Genomic DNA, 22,347 nt, shown 5'->3' with positions numbered 1-22,347 from the left:
TTTGTAGGTGGAGATGGGGAGGTGGGTGTTTGACGTGTATTTGTAGGTGGAGATGGGGAGGTGGGTGTTTGACGTGTATTTGTAGGTGGAGATAGGGAGGGGGGTGTTTGACGTGTATTTGTAGATAGAGATGGGGAGGTGGGTGTTTGACGGGTATTTGTAGGTGGAGATGGGGAGGTGGGTGTGGGGCCGAGCCCTCTGCTAACGGTGCTGTCTACAATCTCCCCAGCGGAAGCACTGACCCGGCACGGAGTATCCCACAAGGTAGACGACTCATCGGGCTCCATCGGGAGGCGCTACGCCCGGACGGACGAGATCGGCGTGGCCTTCGGCATAACCATCGACTTCGACACGGTGAACAAGGTGCCACACACGGCCACGCTGAGGGAGCGGGACTCGATGCGGCAGATCCGGGCGGAGGTAGGCACGGCGCACGCTCACTCGCGCTCGTCTCCGTACCTCCTGTTACCGTGAGTGCACAACCATCAGCCCCACAGTGAGGGCCAGTGACAGTGTGTGGTCACAGAGTACAGGCAGGGTGATCCACTACACCATGCCAGAGCTCTTGCTTCCTGCAGCCAGTTGCTACAGAGTTTGAAGATGGAATGTAGAACAGTACAGGCCCTTCAGCCATGATGTAGTGTGCTCCAAGATCAGTCTGCCCCTTCCCTCCCACATAACCCTCCATTTTTCTATCATCCATGTGCCTATTTGAGGTTCTTAAATGCTCCTAATGTACCCTGCCTCTCACCAACCCTGGCTGTGCATTCCATGCACCCCGTATTCTCTGTGCACAAACAAACCCCTATCTCTGACATCCCCCCCCCCCCCCCCCCCCCGTACTTTCTTCCCTCTAGTATTCGCCATTCCAGCCCTGAGGAAAAGATCTCTGGTGTTGTTTTTTTATCATTCTTGAGCACCTTTATCAAGTCACCTTTTACCCTCCTCCTCTCCAAAGTGAAAAACCTTTGCTTGCTAAACCTATCCTCAATGCACGATCTCTAATCCAGGCAGCATCCTGGTGAATCTCCTCTGCACCCTCTCTAATCCAGGCAGCATCCTGGTGAATCTCCTCTGCACCCTCTCTAATCCAGGCAGCATCCTGGTGAATCTCCTCTGCACCCTCTCTAATCCAGGCAGCATCCTGGTGAATCTCCTCTGCACCCTCTCTAATCCAGGCAGCATCCTGGTGAATCTCCTCTGCACCCTCTCTAATCCAGGCAGCATCCTGGTGAATCTCCTCTGCACCCTCTCTAATCCAGGCAGCATCCTGGTGAATCTCCTCTGCACCCTCTCTAATCCAGGCAGCATCTTGGTGAATCTCCTCTGCACCCTCTCTAATCCAGGCAGCATCTTGGTGAATCTCCTCTGCACCCTCTCTAATCCAGGCAGCATCCCGGTGAATCTCCTCTGCACCCTCTCTAATCCAGGCAGCATCCTGGTGAATCTCCTCTGCACCCTCTCTAATCCAGGCAGCGTCCTGGTGAATCTCCTCTGCACCCTCTCTAATCCAGGCAGCATCTAGGTGAATCTCCTCTGCACCCTCTCTAATCCAGGCAGCATCCTGGTGAATCTCCTCTGCACCCTCTCTAATGCAGGCAGCGTCCTGGTAAATCTTCTCTGCGCCCTCTCTAATCCAGGCAGCGTCCTGGTGAATCTCCTCTGCACCCTCTCTAATCCAGGCAGCGTCCTGGTGAATCTCCTCTGCACCCTCTCTGATCCAGGCAGCATCCTGGTGAATCTCCTCTACACCCTCTCTAATCCAGGCAGCATCCTGGTGAATCTCCTCTGCACCCTCTCTAATCCAGGCAGCATCCTGGTGAATCTCCTCTGCACCCTCTCTAATCCAGGCAGCATCCTGGTGAATCTCCTCTGCACACTCTCTAATCCAGGCAGCGTCCTGGTGAATCTCCTCTGCACCCTCTCTAATCCAGGCAGCGTCCTGGTGAATCTCCTCTGCACCCTCTCTAAAGCTTCCACATCCTTCCCATAATGAGGTGACCAGAACTGGTCACACTACCTCCAAGTGTAGCCCTGCTTCGTTACGCCCCATGTCACGACGTGGGTAATCGTGGTCTTTTGACCATGATTATTCTTGGCAAATCTTTCTACAGAAGGAAGTGATTTCCCAATGCCTTCTGTGCAGAATTTTGCAAGAAGTGTCAATACCCTTGTGAGATTGCCTGCTGTTAGTGTTTGCATAACCAGGACTTGTGATATGCACCAACTGCTCCCATGGCTTCACGTGACCCTGATCGAGGGGCTAAGCAGGTGCTACACCTTGCCTAAGGGTGACCTGCAGGCTAGCGGAGGGATGGAGTGTTTGCACCTCCTTTGGTAGAGATACACCTCCACACCACCACTCATGGGTCTCTAACCAAAAGTTTATAGAGCTGCAACGTTACTTCGCGGCTCTTGAATTCAATCCCCTGGCCGTTGAAGCACAACGTTACTTCGCGGCTCTTGAATTCAATCCCCTGGCCGTTGAAGCACAACGTTACTTCGCGGCTCTTGAATTCAATCCCCTGGTCCCCTGGCCGTTGAAGCACAACGTTACTTCGCGGCTCTTGAATTCAATCCCCTGGTCCCCTGACCGTTGAAGCACAACGTTACTTCGCGGCTCTTGAATTCAATCCCCTGGTCCCCTGACCGTTGAAGCACAACGTTACTTAGCGGCTCTTGAATTCAATCCCCTGGCCGTTGAAGCACAACGTACTGCACGCCTCTTGAGTGCCTTTTCCATTTGAGCAGCAACTTCAATGGATCTGTGGATGTGGACCCCAAGATCCCTCTGTTCCTCCTCACTGCTAAGAATGCTGCCACTAACTTCGGACACTGCCTTCGCATCTGACTGTGCAAGGGGAATCTCTTCACACTTTTCTGGATGGAACACCATCTGCCACTTTTCAGCACAACTCTGCATCCTGTCCATGTCCCACTGCACCCTCCTCCACACCTCACATCAGCAGCTCTTCCTAGTGCTCTGCTCTGTCGTCCTGTCTCTCCCCTGTTGCTCCCAGGATGAACTGTACATCACAGAAGCAGGCCCTTTGGCCCATCATTTCTTTGCTGGCCCAATATAGAAATGCCATTTACAACGCTGAACAGTACAGAACTTGAGCGTGCCCTTTGGTCCAAAGCGCATTTAATCTGATCCTAGTCTAATTCTAATCCTATCTACCTGCGTGTGATCTATAATCCCTCCATTCCCTAAACGTCTTCCACCACCTCCCCCGATACCTTTTGTGTTCAAAACAAAAACCTCTTCTCGATCTCCTTTTAGACTTTGATTTACAATCCTGCTCAAGCTCTCAGGTTTTCTTCTGCCAGTCCCTTAAACTTAAGTAAACTCCCTCGAAAGAGAATTGGCAGGTCAGATTTTTTTTTAGAACTACACTGTGGAACTCGATAGCCAAACTATAAGGGCTACAGAGTCAGTTGACATTTTTCAATGCCAGCTCAACCCTATTTATTTTACCATGCTTTTAACAAACATCTTTTCATCTTTGTACTTTTATCCCATGCAAAGCACTTTGAACTAATTGTCCGTATAAAAAGTGCTCTATAAGTTTATTATTATGACCACCTTGGGTTGTTTTCTGTGGAGCAGCAGAGGCTGAGGGGTGATCTGAAAGAGCAGACAGGGAGTATTCTTTCCCAGGGCTGCAATGTCTAATACCAGAGAGCATGCATTGAAGGTGAGAAGGGGTAATTTCAAAGGAGATATGAGGGGCAAGTTTTTCTTTAGAGATGGGCTCCTGGAATGCACTGCCTGGGCTGGTAGAGGCAGATAATTAGAGACGTCTAAAAGATGTTTAGACAGAAATGTGAGGAAAATGGAAGGATATGCACATTGTGCAGGCAGAAGGGATTAGTTTAGTTAGTTGGGCACAACCTTGTGGGCTGAAGAGCCTGCCCCTGTGTTGTCAGGTTAGGTTACCTCTGTGCTCCCTAGGATAAGAGTCTGAACATCTCCCCTATTTTATAACCATCTTGGGTGTCTGCTCCAGAGAAAAGAACCCCAAATTGGTTCAATCTCCCCCTCTGATCTTGGCACCATCCTGGTGAGCCTCTTCCACACCGTCCCCAAAACGTCCACATCCTTCCTGTTTGACTCCATAGCCAGCTTTCCATTGGCAATTCAGGAGCTTGTCCTAATGTTGTGAGCCTCTGGGGGCAGGTGGGGAGGGGGTAATGGTCACTGTTCCTGAAAGCCCTGGCCGATCACTCCACAAGAAGAGTGAATGTAGTGCCCCGCCTTATCGCAGAGCCCACACGTCCAGAGCCGCTGCCTACTGTGCAGTTCCATGGAGGGTGTTCTCAATGGAAACGGTCCGTCATGGACACCAGCCTTCCCAGCATCAAGGTCATCTTCAGAAAGCGATACCTCAAATAGACCTCCTGTCATTAAGGACCTGCATTCCCTGCTAGAGGGGATGTACAGGAGCCTGAAGACCCACACTCAATGTTTTAGGGACAGCTTCTTCCCTGCTGCCATCAGATGTCTGAATGGACAATGAACCCATGTACACTATCTCACTGTTACTTTCTGTTCACTTGTTTTGCCCAACTTAGTTAATTTACATATATTGCAATTAATATTTTAAAATTTGTTTTGCAACGTGCTGCTGCCACAAAATAGCATATTTCATGACGTGCCAGTGATATTAATCCTGTTTCTGATAGTATTTAATGAGCTGCTGTTGTTTCTGACAGATTTCAGAACTGCCCCAAGTTATCAGAGATCTATCCAATGGCTTGACGACCTGGGCTGATGTTGAGGCGAAGTACCCCTTATTTGAGGGGCAAGAAACCGGCAAGAAAGAAAATTGAACCTGCCCTGGCAGTGCCCCTCCCAAGCCGAGCACAGGTCGGGAGCCAGTGAGTAGCATCGGTGACATCAATCAACAAGGACTGGGCAACAATATTAAAGAACCAGTGACTGTCATCCAGCGAATGTCAGCCCATTCCTACAGCCACAGAACTAAACTGTGTTCTCGACAATAAAATCTGAAAGGGATTCGAGTGACTATTCTTTCTGCTATTCAACTTTGAGGGTTTCATTTTTACCAAGCAGTAGGTTCACAGGCTTGTACAACACTGAAACAGGCCCTTCAGCCCAACTAGTCCATGCTGACTGGTGTCTATTTAGACTCTTAAGGCATAGGAGCAGTATTAGGCCATTTGGCCCATCAAGTCTGATCCATCTTTTCATCATGGCTGATCCATTTTTCCCCTCAGCCCCAATCTCCTGCCTCCCTCCTTATGCCTTCATGCCCTGACCAATCAAGAATCTTATCAAGCTCTGCCTTGAATATACATATAGACTTGGCCTCCACAGCTGCCTGTGACAACAAATTTCATAAATTCTCTACTCTCTGGCTAAAGAAATCTCTTCTCAACCCCGTTCTAAAAGGACGTGTTTCTGTCCTGAGGCTGTGACCTCTGGTCTTAAACTCTCTCACCATAGGACCATCCTCTCCACATTCACTCTATCAAGACCTTTCACTATTCAATAGGTTTCAATGAGGTCACCCCTCATTCTTCTGAATTCTAGTGAATACAGGCCCAGAGCCATCAGACTCTTCATATGACAAGCCATTCAACCCTGGAATCCATTTTCGTGAATCTCCTTTGAACCCTCTCCAGTTTTAGCACATCCATTCTAAGATAAAGGGCCCAAAACTGCTGACAGTACTCCAGGCCTCACCAGTGCTTTATAAATTCTCAGCATTACATCCTTGCTTTTAAAAGGAATGCTAACATTATATTTGCTGCCTTCACCACAGACTCTACCTGCAACTTAACCTATAGGAAATCCTGCACCTAATGTTTATTTGTTTTCTCGCCATTCAGAAAATTCAACCCTTTCATTTCTTCTACCAAAGTGCATGACCGTACACTTCCCAACACTGTATTACATCTGCCATTTCTTTGCCCGTTCTCTATATCTGTCCAAGTCCTTCTGTAGCCACCCTACTTCAAAACTACTTGCCTCTCCTTCTTACCTATACTTCATTTCTGACAAAAAAGCCATCAATTCAGTCATCCAAGTCATTGACATGTAAAAATTGAGCTTGTTTGGCCCATATTCCTCTATACCCTTCCTATCAAACGACCTGTTTAACCTTCTTGTTTCTCTTAACAGTTTGATCTAAACACCTACCCTTCTCTGTGGGGAAAATTTGTCTCTTAGGAACCCATTAAATTTTAAACACAGGAGATTCTGATGTTGGAAATCCAGAACAACACACACACAGTGCTGGAGGAACTCAGCCGATTAGGCAGCATCTATGCAGGGGAATAAATTAGGATCTGGGCCCAAAACATCGACTGTTTTCCCCTCCATAGATGCTGCCTGACCTGCTGAATTCCTCCAGCATTTTGTGTTCCCCTTTAAATATTCCCCTCTCACCTTTAACCTATGCCCCCTAGTTTTTTTTAAAAAAGAAGATTCACAAAAAAAGGTTTTAACTTCTTACCTTACACCTATGTCCTCAAGTATTGGATGCACCTTGTGGAGAAAGACATTCTACCCTATCTGTGCCTCTCCTAATCTTACAAATTCAGAAAACATCCTGGTGAACTTCTGCACATTTCCCAAAGCCTCCACGTTCTTGCTGTTGACTGGATTAGGTCCACAGCTACCTTCCCATTGGAATTGTAACTGCTCGTCCAGAGGCTGTTTAGATGTTGAGAGACTCTGGAGGTATTGGTTGCCATTACTGAAGGCCCTGGCACTTTAGTAGTGTTACGTATCCCGTAACTGGGTCACTTACCAGCAAAGATAGAGGTCAGTTGAAGTCTGATGGTACTATTTTTAAAAGTATTTATTGATAAAAGGGGCACAAAAATAAGATTAATGCAAACATACAGATAATATACGTCGTCAATACTAAATCTAAAAGTGTGGGTATAATAAGAATAAGAAATAGCTCTATCGTTGTCTAGGGGATAATGTATTGTCTGATGGAAAAAGTGAAGTCACTGTTAGTTCGTTCACGCTGCAGCGTTTTGGGTTTAAGAGAGAGGCGGTTTAAACTTGCCCAGGTCTTTTGTGATGCCAATCCGTTGAGTCGTTCCCCGTTGTTAGCTAAAAGCCGTTTTCCGTGTTACAAGCCACCAGTCCCAGGCAACGGAACTGAACGCACGTGGCCTCCTTCAAAATGGCTTCCCGTTATCACGGGAGTGCTGGCGTTTCTTCTGGTGCGTCTGAGGGGCTGTTCCCACAGACCCTCTTTTACCCTGACTCGCAGGGTCTCAGATGTCAATCAGGTTGGGGGTGATGCAATCTCTCCCTCAACCAGCCCAATTTGCCTGAGGGCTTCCACGAATTCCACAATCCACAAACTCGCCTTCCAGAGACAGTGGCCATGTCCCGTAGCTTTACATCGCCGGGGAAATGAGGCATTTTGCACGTCTCTCTCTCTCATTTCCTGGGTCCCCTGACCCAACCCAACAGTGATCTTGCGATTCTCACAAAGGAGGGGGCTGCAGGCATAACAGTAGAAACACTAGTTATTCTGTTTGCTTGCAGCTGGAAAGCACGGAGTTCATTAAAATAGTCTTGTTCAGTGGGAGGTGCAGGGCTCTGGGCTCAGCCGATGATGGGGTGATAGAGAGGTAACTGAAGCAAGTACTGAGTAGTGGTGATTAAACAGGGCGGTGGACTGACTGCCCTGTCTCTGGGCTGTGCAAGGGGCAAGTCAGACATTTACACATCAGAGCAACAGATGTTGGGGCCTTGTCATGTATGAATATCTGGTATGTGTTCCACATTGTTTCTGAAGTTTGTTGGAATTCCTCAGGCAGTTTGATGTTGAGTTCAATGCTGACTGGCAACTCCTGCAATCCAGCTGGTGCCAAACTGTGTCAGACTCTGCCATTCCTTTGGATTTATCAGAGGTGTGGAGAGGGGGAGCCTGCTACACGGGCAACAGCTCGCTGTCCATATCGTACCGCCCGGGCTTGTGGATCATGTTTCAGCTGGAATGCTAGTCAGAGGGCCTCGTGCTAACCACCCGGCTCACGGCCATAAACAGGATGTTCAGAGAGGGGGGGCTGGTGCAGGAACGTGGTACTGAGGTAAACACAACTATTCAATGATGGGGCAGGCACAGGGGCCTGAGTGACATAATCTTGCTTCAATTATTCCACAGGCCAGAGCGTGATGTCCTTTAACCTACTCCGAAATCAATCTACCTCTTCCCTCCCACATAACCCTCTGTTTTCCTATCATCCATGTGTCTGGCGTAGAGTCTCTTAAATGCCCTCTAACACCACCCCGGCAGCACGTTTGATGCAGCCACCAATCTGTGTGGGGGGAGGGCGACCCTGCCTCTGAGATTCCTTCCCCCCCCCCCCAATACTTTCTCCAATCACCTTAAAGTTGTACCCCTGTATTGGCCTTGAGTTTCAGATGGGAGGGGGAGAGTTGACCGTGAAGCAAGGGGACTTGGCTCTCCAACTGGTTCATGGAGGGTTGGCTTTTTATTTGTCACGTGTACATCGAAATGTACAGTGAAATGCATCATTTGTGTCAAATCAAGTCAGCAAAGATGTGCTGGGGACAGCCCACAAGTGTCACCATAGCATACCCACCGCCAGCTGAATGTCTTTGGGATGAGGGAGGAAATGAGAACACCTGTGATCACAGGGAAAATGTCTGAATTCCTGCAGACAGCAGTGGAAATTGAGCTCTAGTCTGAGCTGGTTCTGTAAAATGATACCCCAATTGCTACGTTACCCAGGTCCGTGTTGCCCTTTCCGTTGCTGTGTTAATGTTGACATCAGGACGATGTGAATGAAGTGGCCAGTCCTGGGTGTTCTCTGTGTGAGGCAGGCAGGGTCGGTAGCTCAGTAAAGGCTGGATCAGGTCAGATTATTTGAAGGGGTACTGCAATGGTGTGAATAAACGGTTCAGGAGAAGTCGTCCCCTTCACTAGCAGACTCCCAACCACAGCCACTTGGGGCAACTTGTCCAAGGGACAGCACAGAGTCAGCCAGGCCACGTCCTGGGATGAGATGGTTGTCCTACATAATGACGTGTGCTGCATTGTTACAGCTGAGTTGTTTGAGGAAGTAAGGAGGGTATTAGAGCAGTGGACGTCTACACGGACTACAGAAAGGCATCTCCAGATTCAGATTTATTTATCACACATACATCATGTGCTGGGGGAGCCCTCGTGTTGCCACACAGTCTTGGCGCCAGTGTTCAGGAGATCAACACGATGCAGAATAACTCGAGGGCAGCAGCAACAAGCGGGCTGCCTCCTGATTTATTTACTTCGCGATACCGTGCTGGCTGATCAGACACTACCCCGACAAACCCCAACTGAACTGTAGGACCAGTTAACCTGCTCGGTAGGTGCTCGGACTGGGAGGAAACCGGCGTGCTCTCCCAGAGGAATCCTTACAGAACAGTGCTGGAAATTAACTGGAACGCTCTGAGCTGTAATGGCGTCATTGCTACGCGACTGTGGCGCCCAAACGCACACGAGCATCCAACCCCGGTGCACTGCCTTCAGGCCTGGATTCTCAAATCTCAGATATCAAGTCTGTAACCCCCCCCCCCAGCTGTTGGAGACTGTGGAGGCATTTGGCAATGTCGTATGGTAGGCTGGTCCAAGTCGCATGAGAACCGGTGAGGGGTAAGTTGGATCCAGACTTGGTGTAGTCATAGAAGACGAGGTCTGTGTCCATTACTGGGACTTCAGTGACAAGACCCTCGAGTCTGCTCCGCCATCCCATTATTATTATCCCTCTCAACCCCGCTTTCCTGCCTTTTCCCCGTGATGCCCTGACTAATGAAGAGCCTGTCAACCTCCACTTTAAATATACCCAATGATTTGCCCTCCACAGGCATCTGTGGCAATGAATTCCACTGATTCACCACCCTCTGGTTAAAGGACTTCCTCATCTCTGTTCTCAAGGAATGTCCCTCTGCTCCTAGACTCTCCCAGTCCACTCTATCCATGCCTTCAATATTCGATAGGTTTCCCTCCCTGAATGCTACTCGTGCATTAACCCTTTTGTTCCCAGAATCATTCTCATGAACCTCCTCTGGACCAGCTTTGTATATGAATGATTTGGATGAAAATGTGGGTTGGCCATTCAGCCCAGATCTGGGATCACAGGTCACTGCTGCTGTCCTGCATTGGTGCTGCTGCTGTTAATGTAGTTTATCAGATTAAACAGGGGTAGGACTCTTGGTCAAGTCTTTAGTGCCGTCTGTGGACCATAGACTCAAAGAATCGCAACACATTTAACTCAAGTTTATTTAGTGAAGAAATTTGACAAAACAAGACAGGAATTCAGCTTTACTTCTACTTTCAGCTTTTGAATACTCAATCCTTCGACCTGTTATTTCTATTACCAGTATAGGAATTGCTGGAGGAACTCAGCAGGTCAGGCAGCCTCTAAGGAGAGGAATAAACAGTTGACGTCTCGGGCCCAAGACCCTTCATCAGGACCTTTCACCTGTAACTTGTCTCCTCTCCCCCACCCACCCTTTGTCCCCTCCACCTTATTCAGGCTGCTTCCCCTTTTCCAGTCCGATGTTTCGGGCCAAGACCCTTCATCAATGGTTAATTCCCCTCAGTGCCTGGCCTGCTGAGTTCCTCCATTTTGTGAGTGTTGCTCCAGTTAGAAATGCTGCCTGTGTCCAGGTAGAAAGTCAAGTCAAGTCACTTTTTATTGTTATTTCGACCATAACTGCTGGTACAGTACACAGTAAAAATGAGACAACGTTTTTCAGGACCACGGTGTTACATGAAACAATACAAAAACGGCAGAGTGAATGCACAGTCTCGTCGCTCTAACGCGATCCCTGGATACCACGTGAATAAGATGGGCAATGAGATATCCTAGGATATTTTAGAAGGATTGGGGATTATCAAATGAGGTGGCCCTGATAAAGAATAGGATGAGGAGAGACGCAGGATTGTAACTCAGGGTGGGGAGCTGAGGGCAACTAAATAGGGCTTAGAAATCCACAGCTCCTGATGGTTGTAAAACTGCAGAGCACAGATGGGCCAGGCTGCATCTGTCACTCAACGTTGCAGGTTTATGAAACTCGAGTTGGATACAGTTCTGGTCACCCCATTATAGGAATAACACCAAGGCTTTGGACAGGGTGCAGAAGAGGTTTACCAGGATTACAGGGCACGTGATGTAACGAGAGGTTGGACAAAGTTGGGTTGTTTTCTCTGGAGTGTCAGCGGCTGAGGGATGACCTGATAGAGGTTTATAAAATTGAGAGAGACAGATAGAGTAGACAGACAGCATCTTTTTTTCTCTCCCCAGGGTTGAAATATCTAACACCAGAGGGCATGCATTTAAGGAGAGAGGGAGGGCAAGTTGAAAGGAGATGTGAGGGGCAAGTATTTTTAGAGTGGTGGGTGTCTGGAATGCGTTGCCTAGGGTGGAGTAAGAGACGTTTGGATGGGCTCATGAATGTGAAGAAAATGGAGAGATATGGACTGTGTAGGCAGAAGGGATTAGTTTAGTTAGCCATTTGATCATTAATTTAATTGGTTGGGCACGACATTGTGGGCCGAATGGCCTGTTGTGTTTTATGTTCTCACTCAAATGCCCACCACCCTCAGTGCAGAGAAGTCCCCCTTTAAATCTGTCCCCTCTCGATGAGACCCGAGATGCTGGAATCTGGTCTTGCACCAAACATCCACCATCTATTTCTCTCCACAGATGCTGCCTGACCCACTGAGGTCACCAGCATCCTGTCTGGCTCCGGAAGAACAGGGACCCCAGAGACCGGCCTCATGAGTGACCGTCTGCACCAGGACATTAGACCTAGTTAACTGGGGTGGTAATTAAGGTTCGTTTAGAGGAGAGAGTGATGGAGGCCATTACAGGAGCTTGACACTATTAGTGCTGAGCGTTCAGAGCTCGCAGTTCTATTCCAGCGCAATTTGTGCGTCCTCCCCATGGAAAACATGGGTTTTCCCCAGGTGCTCGAGTCTCCTTCCCCCAGTCCAAAGACCTGCCATGTGGGTTAGCTGGCCACTGTAAACTCTCCTGTGATTAGGCTCGGGTTCATCGGGTGTGATGGGGTAGTGTCGCTCAAAGGGCCAGAAGGGACCATCAACAAATAAATTAAAATAAGACATGCAGGATGTAGGAGGTAATTTTTTGTCCACAAGGGCCTGTAATGAGCTGTACTAACAGTGTTCGATGTTCAAACAGTGATGGCGCAGATACATTAGGAACTTTGACAGATATTTAGGGATTATAGAAAAATGGAGAGCTATGGGAGAGGAAGGGGATAGATAGGTTGGTCTTATAGTATGTTAAAAGGTCAGCATGGCATTGTGGGCAGAATGGCCTTGTACTGTGCATGTTCTATGTTTTAAGTGGTTTAGTTGAATCTAAAGGGTCTTAAATTTGAATACAGCAGACTATGACCTGAAAATTCGTAGAGATTTGAGTTGAGAAAATTCATTGAGAAAAGAGTTGTGAGCTGAACCCAGACGGATGAGGAGGCCGAGTCATTGGGTACGGTTAAAGTGGAGGAGGATAGGTTCTTGATTAGTCAGTGCATTAAAGGTGACGAGGAAAAGGAGGGAGAATGGGGTTGAGGGGAATAATAAACCGACCATATGGAATGGAAGAGCAGACATGAGGGGCCAAATGGCCTAATTCTGCTCCTATGTCTGGTATAAAAGCAGAACTTGACATAGTACAGAAAACAGGTGAACAATGGCTTCTCCACCCTCCCCTTCACTTGGTGAGAGAGTTAGTGACCCCCGGGTGCGTCCTTCAGCACAGCAGCCTGAGGGAAGAGTTGCCGGAGCAGGTGAAGGCTGGGAACACGGGTTCTGTGAAGGTGGCCTGGAAGGTGTGGAGGTGCTGCGGGCACTCGCCGACCTGGTAAAAGGACACGGTCCCCGCCTCGTAGTCCAGCTGGACCCGGATTCGGCTGATGGCGGGAAATTCGCGCAGGTAGGTCTGTTGGTTCTGGTGGCAGGCGGTCAGGGTGCCGCGGTAGAAGTACAGGCACCAGGACTTGGCGCTGTTGGTGAAGTGGGACTGCAAGCCGCCCCGGTCGATGCTCCCATAAGCCACCCCTACGCCCCAGGAAACGCCGCCCGTCTTCAGGTCCCAGGAGTGGCAGCCGGCCGTGAAGCTTTGCGCGCACAGGATCTGGTGCATGTTCTCGAACATCTTAGAGTTGTGCCAGGAATTCTCTCCCATGTAACCAAACATCACCGTCTTCTCATCTTCAGACACATTCAGGAGCCAGTAGGCAGAGTCTGGGTCCAGGGTCAGTGATGACCATTGATCTAGGAGACAGAGGTTGAGCAGAAACGTTAGATCCACCACAGTGATCTTTGCCCCAGGACCCGCGACCAGTTCCCTTGTGTCACTGGCTTTCAGTCGGTCTTTGTATATCTGTACCTACACACCCCTGTATCCCACAACTTGCCTGTACCCTGATCCTCCACGGTTAGCGTAATGCTATTACAGCATGGCACCCCACATCTAATTCCAATGCCCTCTGAGAGGAGTTTTTACATTCTCTCCATGACTGCGTGGGTTTCCTCCCACAGTCCAAAGATGTACTGGTATACAGGTTAATTGGTCATTGTAACTTGTCCTGTGCTTAGGCTAGGGTTAAATCGGTGGGTTGCTGGGTTAGATGTTGTTATGGCTGAAGAGATCAAGGTATATGGGCAGAATGCAGGAACTGGGTACTGAATATGGATAAGGAACCACGGCAAGGTGGCACAGTAGTGTAGTAGTCAGTACAACGCTTTAACAGTACTAGCAACCGGGGTTCAATTCCTGCTGCCGTCTGTAGGGAGTTTATACCTTCTCACCAGGACCATGTGGGTTTCCTCTGGGTGATCCAGTTTCCTCCCACAGTACCGGTTGGTCACGTGGGAGTAATTGGGTGGCGTGGGCTGGAGACGCTGTCACTGGGCTGTATCTCTAAATAAATATTTTACTGTGTTTAACCATGTTCAGGTTCCAATCTGGGGTCCACAGACTCCTTGCTTCATGTTATTGGCCCATGATAAGAGAAAGGTTGGGTACCCTGCTCTAAACCTTTCCCTTCCAAGCACCACCTTAGATGTTATTAATGTCCAGGCCTCAAGCACCTCCTCTGGTTGATCCCCTGGCTTTGAAAGATCTCTCCCCTCAGCTTTAACCTCTTCTCAATTCTCCAACACCGGGAAAAGGTCTGTGCACCTTCATCTCAAGACTTCAGAAGGTCAAAACTCCTCCTCCTATGCTCCAACGATAATGTAGGTTGGATTGGTGACTGTGAGGTTCCCCCAGAGTTGCAAAATCTGGGAAGGTGGGGATTAAAATTGTAAATATGGGGTTGTTGACTGCCAGCATGGACTCGATGGGCCGAAGTGCCTGTTTCTGAGCTACATGTCCACTCTGCCTAGACTTTTCAATATCTGGTAGGTTTAACCTCTGCATTGATATTTTCAGCTGCAAACAGAACTTTACACAACTAGCCCAGGAACAGGCCCCCAAAATGAACCCTGACACTTGGTTCCCACTTGTTATTTCTAATCAAGGTCTAACCTCTCTCTTTATTCCCCTCCCCCCCGCACAGGGCTCCACAGAGCCAGAACATACAGTGGAAAGAGAGACAGGGTACTGTCTTGCTCTTTAAGCCCATCCATAGATGCCTGATTACTGTAGCCTGCATCGCTGCCCCTTTCTTTGACCAGTCCAGCACACCACCTCTCATTCACCCCCGGCACCCTGCGGGCATCGCCTACCTGCTGTTCCCAGGATGGCTGAATGGTACGTGAACGAACTTCTCAGTCTTTTCCTGATGATCTCTGGCGCACTGTACAGACTCAGGACCAGCTTCGGGATGTCAGGCACTGCCATCTTCTGTTCTTCTGCGACTCTGTATCAAAATTGCCCATCAGTCCGTGTGTTTCACTCGGGTACAATCAGAGACTTACCCGCAACAGCGTCACAGGCACACAGAATCCGATAAGCAGCATTCGCAAGTAAAGCAGAACTTTTAAAAGATTACTATTGTGGCTTTAGGGGAGGCTATTAGGAGTTATTATCAATTGGCTGGAGCTGCTTCTGGAGGCTGAGGGGTGACCTGATAAGGGTGTGTAAAATCAGGAGGGGGCAAAGATAAATAAGGTGGACAGCAACAACCTTTCACTCCAGGGTAGTGGAGTCTAAAACTTGGAAGCTGCAAGTGATCAAACCACAAGAGACACTGACGTTCAGGGCAACAGGGAAGGGCTTCCTTCATCACGCCAGTCCCGGATGGAATACTGTCGCGCACAGAAGCAGGATTCTTCACTGCCATTTCCAAACAGTGCTGTGAGCCAGGAGCTGAATCCCCGAGACCGGTGGACCACTCCAAGTCGGGCCTCTACCCTTTGGCCTGTCGGCGTGGGCGACCCAGGTCTCTGGTACCGTAAGGCATTGTGCTAACCACTACACTATCGTGCTGCCCCGATGTATATACAATAAACTTGAACCGGGGGAGGGGTGGGGTGGGGCAGAGGCTTAGGGATAGATTTAAAGGGGACCAGCGAGGCAACCTTTCCCACACAGGGTGAATGGAACGAACTGCCAGAGAGCTGGCAGAGGCAGGTACAATTGGAGTTTAAAACTTTGGACAAGGTACACGGGTAGGAGAAGTTTAGAGGGACATGGGTAAATAGGACTAGCTCCGAAGGGCATCTTGGTTAGCACGGATCAGTCGGGCTGAAGAGCCAGTTTCTGTGTTGTGTAACTCCAACTCAAAGAGGATGCCATTCGGTACATTGGGTTGCTGCTATACCCAGAGCTACCCATTCCCCACTGTACCTGCCTGTCGCGTGTCCTCTCTGGCAGCCCTTTCACTCTCTTCCCTGCTTCCCCCTCCCCCCGCCATCCCAACAGGATGCGGCAGATCCACATGCTCACAGGGGGAGGTGGTGCCAACTCCACCCAGACAACACCGGTGGAGGGGGCCAAACCAGGGCCTCCGGAGTCTTAGCAACTTTGCTAACTGTCCTGGAGGCCGAGTGAGCCCTGGACAAGATTCACAGAGCCAGAACGCTTGCAGTGTAAAGGGAGACGGGCACTTCACCAACCCTGACAGAGGGGCATCGTGACTGGCAGAGGCTGTGACCAAATGGTACTTACTTCAGGAGGAGCTGACTGCAGCCCTGTGTGGTGGGAAAACAAAGAGAAGTTAGATAAGGATTAGAAATGACAAGCGGGAATAGAGTATCGGAGCACATCTCTGGGGCCTGTTCCTGGGCTTACGGTAAATCACAGACTCATTACTTTTAGAGATACAGCCCAGTAACAGCCACCTCTGGCTCAACGAGTCCACTTCCACGTGAGCAATTAACCTACCAACCCATAGTCTTTGGGAGGTGGGAGGAAACCTGCACGGTCAGAGGGAAACCTGGGCTGCTGATACTGTAAAAGTGTTGAGCAAAGCACCATGCTCCAGTGCCCTAAATCGCCCATACCAACCAACACCTTGTCCCATCTGTCTGCATTTGACCCTGAACTCCATGTCCATGGGCTTTTCTCTGGGAGACTGACCTTGTGTGTTCACCCAGTTTCTGCCCCTCATCTTTTGATAGACCTCTGAAAGGGCACCTGTCAGTTTCCTTTGTTCCCTGCTTGTTAGAACCTGAGTGCCCACGTCCCCATAACAACTAGCCTGCCCCAACGTCTCCTTCACGTTTTGATGTGCAGAGTGGACGGGATAAAGGGCTTATCTTTGTGATGTACATCTCTGACGTAGTTGCATGTTCAGTGTAAAACTTCCTTTTGCGTACCATCCATACACAAAGGATGTGCTTGCGTTGAGGAGAATCCAGAGCAGGGGTTCCCAACCTTTTTTATGCCTTGGCCCCTCCCATTAACCGAGGGGGTCCGTGCTCCCCAGGTTGGAAACCTGTGGTTCAGGGGAGGTTTATGAGACGGTGCCAGTAGTAAAGGCAGCCCGGTCCATCACGGGTAAAGCCACGGTGTCGTCACAGGAAAGCAGCATCCATCATCAGGGACACCCAACACCCAGGACATGCTGCTGCCATCAGGAACAAGGGAACAGGAGCCTCAGGACACACACCACCAGGCTCAGGAACAGTACCTACCCCTTAACAATCAGGCTTGAACCAGAGGGGATAACTTCACTCACTCCAACACTGAACTGTTCCCACAACCTATGGACTCACTTTCAAGGACTCTTCATCTCATGTTCTCTATTTATTGCTTATTTATTTTTTATTATTTATTACTTTTTGTATTTGCACAGTTTGTTGTCTTTTGCACACTGATTGATCGAGTTGATGTGGCCTTTCATTGATTATTATTATGGTTATTCTATTATTGATTTATTGAGTAAGCCTGCAAGAAAATTAATTTCAGGGTTGCATATAGTGACATATGTACAATAATAAATCTATTTTGAACTTTGAATAAAAGAGTTAACATATGTTGAGTGTTTGATGGCTCTGGGTCTGTACTCACTGGAGTTTGTAAGAACGAGGGGGAATCTCTTTGATCTACTGAATATTGAAACTGCGGGCGTACCTGGATGAATGGCAGAGGACCCCTCTGTACCAGGCTGCGGGTCTCGTCGTCAATCACACTGATGCGCTCCATGCGCTCCGTCAGCTCCTGGAATCTCTTGCTGCTCTCAGCCAGCACCACCTCTCCCTCCTGGTCGATGACCTTCAGCGCACATTTCTCATCCTCCTCCAGGCACCTCCTCCACTCTGCGAACTTCTTCGACAGGTTTCCCTTCAGCTGATCAATCTGCGTCTGAAATTCCAAAACCGGGGGACTCGTTACAAAGTCTGAGACGAGGCAGTGAAGGTGCTCGGCGTGCTGTCATTGATCAGAAGTGCGAACGATATTCCGGTCCGGTCCGGTCCCACCAACAGCTACCCGGTCAACGAGAGAACGGGAGCAGTTAGCAACGTGGACGCTGCAAAATGCAGAGCAGGAAGGCATGCCGGGCAGGTCTGGTCTGGTCTTTGTGCTTGCCTTCAGACCTGTCCGAACTCCACACGTGGACCACCCCACCCCACCCCCCACCTTAGTCCTGATGAAGGTCTCAGCTGACTGTTTACTCTTGTCCATAGATGCTGTTCCTAAGTGTGTGTTGATTTGGTTAAAGCATCCCTTCCCCAACACTCACCCTCTTCCCCCCTCCCTTCAGCCTGAAGGTACAACCGCTTGAAAGCATAATACTACCAGGCTCAAGCATAGCTCCTGTATCTCAGATGCGGTAAGAAACCGGGCAGAGATGGGTGGAAAAGGCTACAGGCTGAAGAAGGCAACTGATAGGAGAGTGGACCATGGGAGAAAGGCAAGAGGAGGGGGCACCAGATGGGTAGATGAGAAGGAGGGACGGGATAAGAGATGAGCCAGAGTGGGGAATGGAAAAAGAGAGGTGAGGAGGGAGAAGTCACCAGAACTTGGAGAAACCAATGTAATTGTCATCAGAATACGAGGAGTTGCTCCTCCAACGTGAGAGTGGTCTTACTGTGTCAGAACTGTAATGAGAAGTAGAATTAAAATGGCTGGCCACCAGGAAATCCCACCCGTGTGTCAGACGGAACTGAGGGGCGTGTTGCCTTCTTGCGTTTTAGATTGGGTGGGGGGGGTGCACGGCTTGTTCCCTCCTCAGAACCACGAGGTAATCATTTCTCTAACATTACAAAGAACTTGTCAGGCACTCAGACCCCATGGGAAGATATCCATGGAGCTGCTGGCATGACATCGGCACTCCAGACCTGAGGAATGCCACTTGGAAAACTCAATCCTGTGTCGACACTGCCCACGCACGGAGCGTCGCCAAGGACCCAGCCCCATCTACCTTCACATCAGATTCTGATATCGCCACGTCTTGCTGCTTGAAGTGGCAATCTTGTTGGATTATCCGCAGGTTTTCAACTTCCTTCTTCAGTTTTTCCTGCGGGAGGAAGAATGAAAGGGCACTTAGCAGAAGTGGGCCATTCGGCCCAGAGTCTGTTCCATCACGCTGATTTACTATCCCTCTCAACCCCATTCCCCGTAACCTTTGATGCCCGAAACCCACCAACCTCTGTGGATGGTGGACAGAGCACAGGAGCTGTGCAGTGACAACTCCAATGCGTAGGAACAAGGGAAACTACAGAGAGTAATGAATTCTGCTAATTGGACTGCAATGTTCTAATACACCATGGGCACATCCCTCCCCACCATCGGTAGTGTCTACAGGAGGCAACATCCATCATCACAGATCCCCACCACCCGGACCATGCCATCTTCTCACAACTACCATTGGGCAGGAGGTACAGAAGCCTGAAGTCCCAGGTTCAGGAACAGTGACTTCCCTTCAACTATTCAGTTCTTTAAGTGGCCTGCACATCCTCGGTAACACCACGACTACTTTGATCACTCTGCACCAAAGTGGACCTCATGGATTTTGTCCCGACCTCATCCTTCCCTTCAACCACTCAGTTCTTGAACCCACTGGCACAACCCCAATCACATCACATCGTGACGAAGGGTTTCGACCCAAAACGTTGACTGTTCCTTTCAACGGATGCTGCCCGACCTGCTGAGTTCATCCAGCTTGTTTGTGTGTCTTGATTTGACCACAGCATCTGCAGTGTTCTTTGTGTTTCCCGATCACCTCAGCCTGAAGACTGACGATTCGCTTAGACTTGTCACACGCGCATTGTGAAATGTGTCGTATGATGAGCTCACAAGTGTCACCAAGCAACACAGCGTGGCCAATCACCAACCCTAACCCTTACGTCTTCGGAACGCGGGAGGACCCGGAGGAAACCCACACAGTCACGGGGAGAACGAACAAACCCCTCAGAATCAGGATCACCCTATTACCAGTCTGTGAATTGGCCGTGGTTCGGTGCCAAGCATAGAACACAGGGCAATACCACAACAGACAGCACAATAAATGCTGCGAGCAGCATGGTCACACGTGCAAACGCCAGTAATCAAACTGAAATAATGGCACACATATGAACAGACTCAATAATTGTCAGCACAGCACCGACTGTCTAACGCAGGGGCTCCCAACCCATGGTCCTTGGCACTAGCGTTGGGAACCCCTGATTTAACGGATAGCGTGCAGGGACAGCATAGGGGTCACAGCCGAGTGGGTTTTGTTGAGAAGCTGGATTTCCTCAGAGATGATGTGTACTCCCGGTGGCACGGACAGCAGTGGGAGTTCAGTAACACTTTGATCACTTTGCACCTGACTTTTCCTGTTGCTAGTAAGTTTTTCATTGCCCCTGCACAGACATGTGCTTGTATGGATGACGATGAACTTGACCTTGGGATCACACACTTGTCAAAGGATCCATACACTCAGTGGCTGCATTACACCTGCTCGTTAATGCAAATATCTAATCAGCCAATCACGTGGCAGCAACTCAATGGGTAAAAGCATGCTGACACAGACAAGAGGTTCAGTTATTGTTTAGGGTAGAAAAGTGATGGAACGGACTCTGACTGTGGAATGGTTATTGGTGCCAGATGGGGTGGTTTGAGTATCTCAGACACTGCTGATCCGCTGTGATTTTCACACAATGGTCTCTCGAGTTTACAGAGAAACAAACAAAACTCATCCAGTGAGCAGCAGTTCTGTGGGTGAAAACGGCTTGTTAGCGGGAGGGGTCGGAGGAGAGCGGGCAGACTGGTTCAGGCTGACAGGAAGGTGATAGTAACTCTAATAACCACACGTTACAACACTGGTGTGCAGAAGAGCATCTCTGAACGCACAGTATGTGGAACCTTGAAACGGACGGGCTGCAGCAGCAGAAGACCACGGACATGCTCTCAGAGCCTCTTTATCGGGTGCAGAAGCTGCCTAATAAAGTGGCCAGAATGCATAATAACCATTCTGTTCCCATATTCCTATGAATTTATTATCATTTTGCCTTGATTTGCATTTCTCCAAGCCTCCAGTCGTTTACCTTAAGAGAAAGTCAAGTCATTTTGACCATAACTGTGGGTACAGTACACAGTAAAAATGAGACAATGTTTTTCAGGACCATGGTGTTACATGACACTGTACAAAAACTACACTGAACTAGTAAAAAAAGAGAAAAAAATAAACAACTACACTAGACTACAGACCTACCCAGGACTGCATAAAGTGCACAAAAACAGTGCAGACATTACAATAAATAATAAACAGGACAATAGGGCAGTAACGTGTCAGTCCAGGCTCTGGGTATTGAGGAGTCTGATAGCTTGGGGGAAGAAACTGATACATAGTCTGGTCATGAGAGCCCAAATGCTTCGGAACCTTTTCCCAGACGGCAGGAGGGAGAAGAGATTGTATGAGGGGGTGTGTGGGGTCCTGCATAATGCTGTTTGCTTTGCGGATGCAGTGGGTAGAGTAAATGTCCATGACGGCGGGAAGAGAGACCCCGATGATCTTCTCAGCTGACCTCACTATCTGCTGCAGGGTCTTGCGATCCGAGACGGTGCAATTTCCGAACCAGGCAGTGATGCAGCTGCTCAGGATGCTCTCAATACAACCGCTGTAGAATGCGATGAGGATGGGGGGGTGGGGGGAGATGGACTTTCCTCAGCCTTCGCAGAAAGTAGAGACGCTGCTGGGCTTTCTTTGCTGTGGAGCTGGTGTTGAGGGACCAGGTGAGATTCTCCGCCAGGTGTAGTTACTCAGTCAGGACCTTGCCCGTATGAACACCTCTCGACCCCAGCCCGGCTTACCTTGATGTTGTCCTGTGCCGTCTGCAGGCTGACCAGCGTGTGGACGGTGTGCCTGCCCGTGGCGGTACAGGGGCCGCACACACACTCCCCGTCCTCCTCGCAGTACAGCTCCAGCGGCCGCCCGTGCTCGCTGCACAGCCCCCGCTCTCCGCCCACCTCCCGTGGCTGCCCCCCGGCAGCGGGGGCGGACGGTGCCTCGGCCCCGGCCGGGGTGCCCGGCTCGCTGTGACAGCGGGGACATTCCGCCTCTGTCCGCAGCTCCGTGCCGAAGTAGCGGGCGCACTCGGAGCAGAGGCGGTGGCCGCAGGGGAGGCGGCCGGCGTCCGGGCACGGCGAGCGGCACACGGCGCACTCGGACTCGGGCTCGGGCTCCATGTCCCCGGGGCGAGAGGAGAGCGGCCGACAGCAGCGGGACACTGGTGGAGGGCGAGGGTTAAAGCTTCGCACCCCGCACAGGGCAGGCTCCAGGGAGGCGGGGCCGGGGAAGGGTGTGAGGGAGGGAGGGAGGGAGAGGCTGGGACCTCCGAAGTAGGAGGAGCGCGGCCGCGGCGGGTCGACCCGTGTCTGTGGGGGAAGAGCCGGGGATGGGTCGGCCCCGCCCATCAAGAGTTATAGAAGTCCGCCCTTCGGCCC

The 22,347-nt window shown here is 49.9% G+C and overlaps 2 protein-coding genes across 3 annotated transcripts in view; one reads left to right on the top strand and one right to left on the bottom strand.

Moving 5' to 3' along the window:
- Window positions 1-5,020, top strand: part of gars1 (glycyl-tRNA synthetase 1) — a 46,151-nt gene extending 41,131 nt beyond the window's left edge. The window contains exons 16-17 of the mRNA XM_059962572.1: window positions 230-420; window positions 4,717-5,020. Of these exons, the coding sequence (XP_059818555.1) occupies window positions 230-420; window positions 4,717-4,833 (308 nt within the window). The 3' untranslated portion in view covers window positions 4,834-5,020. The remainder of the gene's footprint in view (window positions 1-229; window positions 421-4,716) is intronic.
- A 5,655-nt stretch (window positions 5,021-10,675) lies between these two features.
- LOC132389991 (E3 ubiquitin-protein ligase TRIM7-like) lies at window positions 10,676-22,104 on the bottom strand. Of its 2 annotated transcripts, XM_059962570.1 has the most exons (6): window positions 21,715-22,104; window positions 18,842-18,937; window positions 17,551-17,781; window positions 16,144-16,166; window positions 14,760-14,893; window positions 10,676-13,301 (listed from the first exon to the last, which is right to left on the bottom strand). In XM_059962570.1, the coding sequence occupies exons 1-6, from the start codon at window positions 22,087-22,089 to the stop codon at window positions 12,778-12,780; spliced, it is 1,383 nt and encodes a 460-aa protein (XP_059818553.1). In that variant the 5' UTR covers window positions 22,090-22,104; the 3' UTR covers window positions 10,676-12,777. The 2 variants fall into 2 exon arrangements, with proteins under 2 accessions (XP_059818553.1, XP_059818554.1); XM_059962571.1 differs by lacking the exon at window positions 18,842-18,937.
- Between the last annotated feature and the right edge of the window lie 243 nt (window positions 22,105-22,347).

This window comes from Hypanus sabinus, unplaced genomic scaffold (assembly GCF_030144855.1).
Source record: "Hypanus sabinus isolate sHypSab1 unplaced genomic scaffold, sHypSab1.hap1 scaffold_731, whole genome shotgun sequence".
Classification (NCBI taxonomy): Eukaryota; Metazoa; Chordata; class Chondrichthyes; order Myliobatiformes; family Dasyatidae; genus Hypanus; species Hypanus sabinus.
The sequence above is the reverse complement of the archived record's forward strand: the minus strand, read 5'-3'. Positions and strand labels throughout refer to the sequence as shown.